General features: G+C 34.1%; 1 protein-coding gene across 3 annotated transcripts in view; it reads right to left on the reverse strand.

The window, feature by feature from the left end:
• The window catches only part of LOC119639107 (phosphatidylinositol transfer protein beta isoform), a 33,387-nt gene that overhangs the window by 2,754 nt on the left and 21,220 nt on the right, over window positions 1-9,413 (reverse strand). For 2 of the 3 annotated variants that reach the window (XM_038036317.1, XM_038036315.1), the window contains exons 2-5: window positions 3,839-3,869; window positions 3,198-3,309; window positions 2,929-3,080; window positions 1,385-1,462 (exon numbers count right to left, since the gene is read on the reverse strand). In XM_038036317.1, the coding sequence (XP_037892245.1) occupies window positions 1,385-1,462; window positions 2,929-3,080; window positions 3,198-3,309; window positions 3,839-3,869 (373 nt within the window). Of the gene's footprint in view, window positions 1-866; window positions 945-1,384; window positions 1,463-2,928; window positions 3,081-3,197; window positions 3,310-3,838; window positions 3,870-9,413 lie in introns of all 3 variants that reach the window. The other variant, XM_038036316.1, reaches the window with a different exon arrangement.

Raw genomic sequence — 9,413 nt, forward strand, 5'->3', positions numbered from 1 at the left:
AAGTGTTCAAAATTTAGTTCAGTTAATTTTTATATCAAATTACTATTACGGATCAATTTTTATCATCAAATATTTAAACTCTTCTGCCCTGAAAAAGAAAAATTTTCATGAAAGTGCTGACATAGGAATGTGGATGAGTTGATTTTCATCATAACATACCCAAAATTTACACTTTTTCGCCGTATTAAGGGTCCATTTTCATGGAAATCCCTTTATAGGATAGAATACAAAAAATAAGCAGAGATGTCCAAATTTGGTACGGTTAATTTTTTTTATATGAAATTACTATTACGATCTGTTTCTCAACATGAATATTACACATTTTTGTCATATGAACTTCAGTTTTCGTTTTGTGAAAAGGGATTTCAAAAATTGCCACAACCGGTCCAAAGATTCCTCAACAATTTGTGTAATGCCGAAATACTATTACATAGCCACGTCTGTTAAGAAACCTTGAAAATTTCAATTTTTTCCATATAACGACATTTCGGGCTTATTATGGCAAGCGGTCGAAGAAGTGGACCGATCCAGGCCGTTGTCAATAATGTTCGTCCTTAGATCAAAACACGTCAGTGCACCAAATTTCATCAAAATATCGCAAAACTCGCAACCTGTAGCTTGATAAAATTTTATGTAGACAGATGGACAGACAGGCTTAGATCGATTATATAATAGATATATGTATATATAAAAGGTGGTTCTACCTTAAGTCCTACTACGTGTTACATACGCCCCTATAAACTTAATAAAGCCTGTACTACAAGTGATGTAGGATATAAAAAAAGAGCATACCGCAATTTTTATTTTTATAAATAATATAATTAATAAAGAAAAATGTAACAATACAACAATAAGAAAAAGCTCACATTTTCTTGATCACCAACATCGGCAAGATGAAGTGATTCAATTATTATAATAAAATTATCTCTCATGTAACCAGGATTCTGTTCAAATAAATCACGATTAAATTCCATTTACATAGAAGGCAGCATCACACACATATATATATAGCAAAAGGTATGGAGTGCATATTGAACACAATGTTATTTAATATATTCAACATAAATAATATATAAACATTAGTCATCACATCATCCATCCATCCATCCATCCATCCATCCATCAATCCAACCAACCAACCAACCAACCAACCATCACAATCATTACCGTATTACCATTATAAATATACATTTATTATTAGTTTATTTTTATTGAAAAGAGTTATAACACAGAATATATAGCCGACACCATAGAGAGTTGATTTATAGCACAGCGTATTATTATAATTAGTAAATAATAATATATAGAAAAAGAGAGAAAGAGAAAACAAAAATACAGAACAAAAAAATCCATTAGTTTAAAATTGTTTCCATTATAAACTTACATTATTAAAATCGCCGTAATCGGCCGTATGCAAAGAGTCTATTTGTACTAAAAAACGTTCTTTCATAAACCCTGGATTCTATAAACAAAAAGGGAAACTTTTTAACAACAAAGCGTAATATAACACGATTAATAGCGATTGTAAAAGTCCACGAAAACAAATATATATATAGAAAGTCGTTTTGAATAATTTTATCACCAGTTCTAAGATTCTAAGAAACAAAAATGATTACATTTTACGGTTATATAGGCCGACAACTGATAGATACTGCAAATACGATCGATTTATTGAAGGAAAATATTTTTTGAAGATATTTTTGAGCAACTCTGTTGTCAATTCGTACGATCTCAACCAACAAGGGTTGGCATTTATTGATATTACGTGATTTAAAAGTAATATGCTATGCAACTGGGTTTCGAACCTGCGTCCTTAACTCTATTACATGTACGGTTTTGCCAGCAAGATGGGAGTAATGAGTCATTCCAAATGGCGCATATTTGGTTTAATAAAGTCGATTTAAAATAAAAAGTAAAATGGTCTTCATATTTGGTTTGAAAAACGCTACGAATATATATATGAAAGGTTTATTAATAACTTGTTTTCACAGAATTTGATCGAAATGTTGTGTGTAGGTAACGTGGACATTGATGCTTATAGTACATGGATGGATGTCACCATGTCGCATATAGAATCTTCCGCGTTATTGTTCTCTAAGCTAGAAAAAAATTGCAGCTCACATTATGGATACGATTAAGTTAGCTTGGGGTAAAAATGCGTTATGTTATGAAAAAATTAAAAAGTGATTAACGGAATGCGGTGCAAAGGTTTTCGCTTCGAGAATGTTGAACATTCTGCAGCTTTGTGAGAGTTGTTGGATCAAATTCAACAAAATTCAATACACGAAACTGCAGCAAAAACACAAAAAGTATTTGCAGAGAGCAAGCCACCTCAGCTCGTTAGTATATAAGAAGGAAAATGGATTCCTCAAGAACACTAATCGACGAGAATAAACATCAAATACTTAACGCCTGCTTACATTTATTAAATCGCTATAAAAACAAGGACTATTCTCACCGAAATATATCCGGCGATGCGAGATGGATACTGTACGACAAACCCAAGCGCAGTAAAGAATTGGTTTACCCAACACAATCATCCATGACCTTCACTTGTAATTAGCTAAAATCTATGCAGTACTATCATCAATGTCCAAGTTACCTATATACAACGGAATGAATTTATATATATATATATATATATATATATTCATCTGATTTCATCCAGAAATTCATATCATAGGGATACGCTGTAGGCATTAAGGTCTAGTCATCTAACCGCCGCTTAGACTTATTTAAATGAACCATGTCTTTAGGTCACAATAAGAAAGATGATTACAAATGGTTTAGCGGATGTTTAAAGAACGGATTAAACTCTTCACTTACAAACGAATAGTACGTTGTACTGCAGATCGTGTATTTAAACGTTAAAGCAATGAAATTACGGCGAATAGACTTTTGAGAAAGGATCTTCCCTTGCATACATACCGTAATTACTGTTTTACAATATGGATAAGCGTTCCAGGCTTCTTCGTGTATCTCCAGTGAGCCTCGCGGTGCCAACAGTCTTATAAATGCTGGAACTTTTGAAGCCAAATGATATATTTTGTATGTATATTGACCAGAACTATATTTTCCACCTGTAAGACGAGTAAAAACGCAAAAACAGATAAGAAGAGGAAAAACAAAAACAACAACAACAACACACATTTAATTCATTCAATTAAAAACCTTAATCTTATCACAAAAATATTTACCCAATAACGGATGGTTAGTGAAAGGTTCATTTTTTAATACTTCAATGCCTTCCCCACCGCCGGTCTCGTTCTTTGAAGCTTCCGCCACTGAATACAATTGTGCAACTTGATACTAAAACAATAGAAAGAATAGAAAAAAACAAAAGCAAAAATCAAAAAGTTTTTTTTTTTTTTTTAAATTAAATGAAAATAGAAAGAATCCGCAAATCAGTGAGATTAATGAATTATTTTTTTCCCCCTTCAACACATATTTTCTTTGTAACTTAATTTCCAACGTAAAAGAACAAAAAAAAAAAAAAAAAAAAAATTAAAAATAGTTAAGGATTTTGTTTATATGGGTATTCATTACACAATACTTGCGGTGGTGTCGCTTACGCTCACGCTAAAAACGGGAAAGGGATTTTAAAGGATGGGAGAGGAGGAGGAGGGGCAGTAGCAGCAGCAGCAGCAGAGGCGACAGCAAAGAGAAAGGATTTCATGTGTTAGCTTATGTGGAATTTATTTTCTCTTTCTCTCTTCTCTTGAACCCATGTGCGGGCAGATGTTGGTGTTTATTTGTTTTGGATAATGAAAAGCAACACACAATAAACAAAAAAAGTTAAGCGAACAACTATGGCAATGGCAATCCATTTGTAACTAACCTCTTCCACAGTTAATGGCAAGGTGACTCGGCTGTAAAGAAACGAAATAAAAAAGAAAAAAGAGAAAACGGGAAGAGAAAAAGAAAAGAAAAGAAGGGAACAATTAATTTTAATTGAAATAAACCTTTTTACAAAACACTTTCAAGATGAAAGAAAAACAATATGTATTTGTTCCTATAAAAAAGTTTTTTACACATACACATATGTATATTATATGTTTATGTAAAATAATAAAAGAAGAAGACTTAAACGTTTAATTACAATTTATAACAACAATTTATTGCAACTAACTTTTTGCATAACTATTGCAAGCAATAAACGACGAAGCGAATGAAAACAACAAAGAAACTTGTATTCCACCGACCTGGATGAATCCTTACCACTTCCAATGCGAACTCAAGTCAATGCTTTAGCATTGCAAAAAACTTTAGTTCGATGATGAACTCAAATCGTTTTCATAATCTCTTTTCAGTTGCAACAAATATACATATAAGCCAAGGGTGCACATAAAACGTCACACTTTTCACTACGAAAATGTTATGAAATAAGTAACAAAATTTCCGCCCGCCTAAGCCAATCCTTCAAATGTTTTCGCAGTCAAATATCATAAAATAATATTCTGCTTCCATATGTGAAAGACTTCCACTTCCTCTAGTTTGAATGTAGCTATAGTTAATATACTTGTCAAAGGATTTATTATTATACCCCAGACCGGTTGTGGTGCAAGAATTTATTAAATTTGTGCGGATACAACACCCAGATGAACTTGAGGTACACCCATCTTTTATTGTACCGATCGATTCAGAAACACTTTTTGATCGATCTAAGCTTGTCTGTCTGTCTGCCCGTCCGCTAATCTCATTCTCTTATTGTCAATTTATTGTCTCCAAATTTTAAGATATTTTGACGAAATTTGATACGCCTGCACCCAACGACGAACGCTATTGAAAATCATTTAGATCGCACCACTTCTTCGACTAATCTCCTTATAAGCCCAACTGCATTCAACGAAGTGGCCTAGGGATTCAATGGTGGGCCACATTTCGACTATAGTATTTGCTTATCGTGAAAACCCTTATTTGAGAAATAGTCCCATAGACAGGGTTACGCAGCAGTCCACGTTGAGCACAGAAAATTTATATATATATATTTATGGGAACAAAAACCATTTATTACCGGAAAGATTATAAGAGAGATAATCATGTTCAAAGAGTGCTCCCACTGTTGCACCCAGATACTATTCTTCAACGGTTCACATTCCACAATGGTCACATTGTCCCATCCCGATTATTCTTGACCAGCTTTGATCGTTGAGCAAGATTTCGCGGACGAGAAAAAAGAGAAGCAAAAAAATAAGAGGAGAAAGAGAAGGAGGAGAGAAGGTTCAGATTGAGGGTCACGCACTCTTCCGTTTCTTCGGGACCTGCTTCATGCCAGAAATAGGCACGAGGCTGTTATGCGGTCTCCAATAAGTTTTTTTCGATTTTCAGGACGGAATATTAAACTTAGTTCATTTAATGATGGGTACAATAAACCAAATCATTAATCGATTGATTATTACAAGATTTTTTCATTAGAAGTTCTAGATTCTCAAAAGTGGTCTCGTAAGGGATAAAAACTGGAGCATTGATTGAAAAAACTTTTTGTAGTTTTCTAGTACCTATCGAGAGTTCAGAGAGAGTAAGAAAATCATTGTTACGGTAATCGCCTATTATAAGTAATAACAGACAAGTCTGCTCTGGTAAATGTCATGAGTTCATTCTTAGCTCAGTGAAAACAAAGTGGACGAAAATATTCACCAACTCAGAGACTCAGAGAGCACATGTCCTCTTTCGTTCATATATTTTTTTGAAATTCACTTTCCATGACCCCACTTTAAATTTAGGGTAAAATCTTTCAGTTTCAAACCGTCAAGCTCTTGACCGTACCACCAAAAGTTACTAGATCGAAATCGAAGTATTTGCCTGAACATTCGTTTAGTGTCCGCTCAACTCGGGTTGCCACTGCCGCTGTCATGAAGACAGGGGTGCGTAAAATATTTTAAAAGAAATCGTCTCTGCACCTTGAAGTGAGTAGTGAACGCGTTAATAAATTCCCTGAAGGTATAAGTGAGAATAAAAAAAAAATTTCCTTCTAATTAATTACAATAAAAATTATAATTATAAGAAAGGGAAAAGAAAAGAAAAGAAACATTCAATTTTACTTTCATACTTTGAAGACAAAGGAGCCTTTGTTTTATATAACTTTTCCTATAAGCACTTTATTATAATTTTTATTCTACTTTTTCCTCCGAGAGCGTAGCCTCTTTGCAAAGCAATTAAGAAGAAAAATACAATTATATTCCTTCTGGTTTTTTTTTTTGTTTTTTTTTTTTAATACCATAGAGATATTCTACTTCCCGTTGGTGATGATGGGCGCCTACTAGCTGTCATTTGTCCATATGGCACTATTGAAGCAATAGTTAGTTTTAATTAAAATATATCTGCATTTCGAGGAGAAACAACGCAACCTTGAAATATATCAATACAAAGTTTTTCGTCTATAGCCGTCAAAGTTTGTGTAGCGGAAACATATTTACCGATGCCGTTCAATAGACGATGTTTTCTATTTAGAGCACACAGTTGGATACGACGCAAAGTAATGTTTGAAAAATGGAAAATTCTCTTGATAACCTCCCTCCTCAAATTCATTGTGTTGCCAGTCTATTGCTGTTACATACACATTTATCGATGTTGTGTTGTTATCTATTATAATGTCTTGTCCTGTCTTGTTTATTATTTATTTTTATTATCGAAAGTTTGTTTATAATTAATGATAAAACTGCTTAGAAAACTTTTACTAGAAATTTAATTATTTGAAATAATAAATTGAGTTCATTTTTTACATGCGTTCTAAACATGACGTAACTAAAACCAAAAAAACTTACGCAACTTTAAGAACAAAAAAAAAAAAATTTATTTTTCTTTGTGCATGCGGTCTCGGTTCCCTTCAAAACGGATTATAGAAAGAAAGTGGCGAGGAAAGGGAGCAATGTTTGTGAACGATCGACTTGAAGCTGGAAACATCAGGTATGGTGGGGAAGGCAACTGATGGTAGATTTTTGCAAAGGCGGGCAGGCAGGCAGTACGGTTTAAGAAAGACGAATTTCCTATACCTAATTTAAACACCGGAACACAGCGATATACCAGTTGATCCTTTCCCAATGTCTTTCCATGATCAACCACTCAAGGGATATTCCATATATGTGTGCGGTTAAGGTTGTTTAAGGAAGGGTGACGAGAAAGGGAGTAGTGTTTTCGAATGTTCGACTTAAAAATGGAGTCAGCAGGTACGGCAGGAAAGACCATTGCTGGTAGCTGGCTTCGAAGACGGGCTGTAAGGTTGAAAAACAACGAAACGAATCGCGTTAGTGTGTTGCATTGTGTACAAGCAGCTCCACGACGAGTGGATGAGAACGCTCAGAAAGCCGCGTAGTTCCGTTACAAGACAAATCTCTTTTACCTCTGCGAAAGACTTGTCGTAAATATGCTTGTGCATAAGCACGAAGTAGTCCTCATAATACCAGCACTCAATGATATCGAGAGTTTTGCAGCCATTTTCGCTGCCCGCGAGCATCTGGGCTTTCAAAAACTCTAAGTCCTTGGCTGCGTCTTTTGATATTTCAAACACACGCTCTGTCCAAAGAACATCTTTTTGTATTCTCATGCCCAGAACATCAAGAATTGTCGATTCTTCTTCCACACTAACAACACCGCAAGGAAGCGGTTGTTCACCACCTTTCTCATGCGTTAGGAAGCAACGTCATTGAATGGGGAACAATATCTCGCCTTAGATATTATTCCCTTTACTTATCATTAGAGAGTTAATAAATGGTATTTTTCATATCAGGTAAAGCGAAGTGTTCTTACTCGACAACGTACAAATGTCCTTGAACGTGGAACAATGCCTAATGCATAACCTTACAAAGTTGGAGTTTGACTCAAAGAAAAATACTCTCACTCGAACGACATCTCACCTTAAACATTTCCCGTAAATTATGTACACTACTTGCATTTCATATGGTACCTTAATATCGGGTTTAAATGTAGAATGATGTCCCATCTCCGAATTTCAATGGGTGTTATTATTGTTATTAGTCGCAGCTATGTTCCGTCGTCTTTAAAATGATTGCAATGAAAAAAGTAGAAAAGCTACGAATAAAACATTTGTAAGGACACTTGTGAGGTTTTCGATTTGTTACGCTGTGAGGGTGTCATCAATATTATATATCACTTTTTTTTTCTTCTTTTTTTTTTGGCATAACTAAAGCAAAACATTTATAAGAAATGCAATAAAAACGTATTACTTTCTATTCTCCATCGAATTTTCTGAAAAATCATTTGTTAGCGTAGTTTGTCTTCCTTTTGGCAATAAAACGAGAATTGGTTTGCTTGGTGCCGCAATATATACACCATTTATGGTGCGGGGTATATTAAGTTATTGCGGACGTATGTAACACGCCGAAGGGCTTAAGGTAGACCCACCGTTTATTATACCGATCGATTCGGAATCATAATCTGAATTGATATAAGCCTGTCTATCCGTCTGTCCGTCTCATATTTGTCCGTGTATATTTATTTTTCACCTACAGATGGCAGTTTTTGAGACGTTTTGATGAAATTTAGTGCAGTGACGTGTTTTGACCCAAGGACTAATGGTACCGAAAACGGTGCAGATCGGTCCACTTTTTCGACTGCCTTCCATATATCGCCCTATTTCGAAAAGTCGTTATATGGAAAAAAATTTAAATTTTCAAAATTTCTCGTCAAAAGTGGTTATGTAGTAATATTTCGGCATTCTACGTTGGTATGAAAACTTTGTTAGACAGGGTTATGTAGGGTATTTAATGGTCGGCCTTGACCGACTATACTGTTCTCACTTGTTTCTTTTTTTTTCCTTTTTGCTTTCAAACTATGAAATGCTAAGAAGAAAGTCTTCTACAGCACGACAGACTAAAATATTGCATATCTTATTTTGTTTTTAATTCTTAATTTTTTTCATTTCCCCATATTTTTGCTTCCATATCCTTCTGACCTTTTACATCAGTTGAAATGCATTTCTCATGCATACAAAATTTTTGTTATTTTTTTAAGTGTTCTTCACGAACTCGAAATGTTTTCTTTTTTGTTTCTATGTGCGGATGTGGGTGGCTGACTGGCGTATAAAACTCAGACGTTAGACATTATATTAAAATAAAATAATTTCCAAGTTAGCATATTATATATATATACACACATACATACATACATACATACATACATATACATAAAGATGGATGACACTTATATGCATGCTTGAGGAAACAATCAGAGGAACAGAGAGAGAGGGAGAAAAACAGGTAAAGTAGATACTTTTGATAATTGATCTTGAAAATTTGGGTTAATGTTTGAATGCTTGTTTGTTGGGTTTTGTCTTTTTTTTTTATTTATTTATTCTTTTTTTTTTGTTGTTTTTTTTTTGCTTTATCTGCATCAGAAATGTGGATAAGCGGAAAGAAAGCGAAAGAATTCAAATGCTACTTAAATCAAAATTCAAT

The sequence above is a fragment of the Glossina fuscipes genome, unplaced genomic scaffold (assembly GCF_014805625.2).
Source record: "Glossina fuscipes isolate IAEA_lab_2018 unplaced genomic scaffold, Yale_Gfus_2 112, whole genome shotgun sequence".
Taxonomy (NCBI): domain Eukaryota; kingdom Metazoa; phylum Arthropoda; class Insecta; order Diptera; family Glossinidae; genus Glossina; species Glossina fuscipes.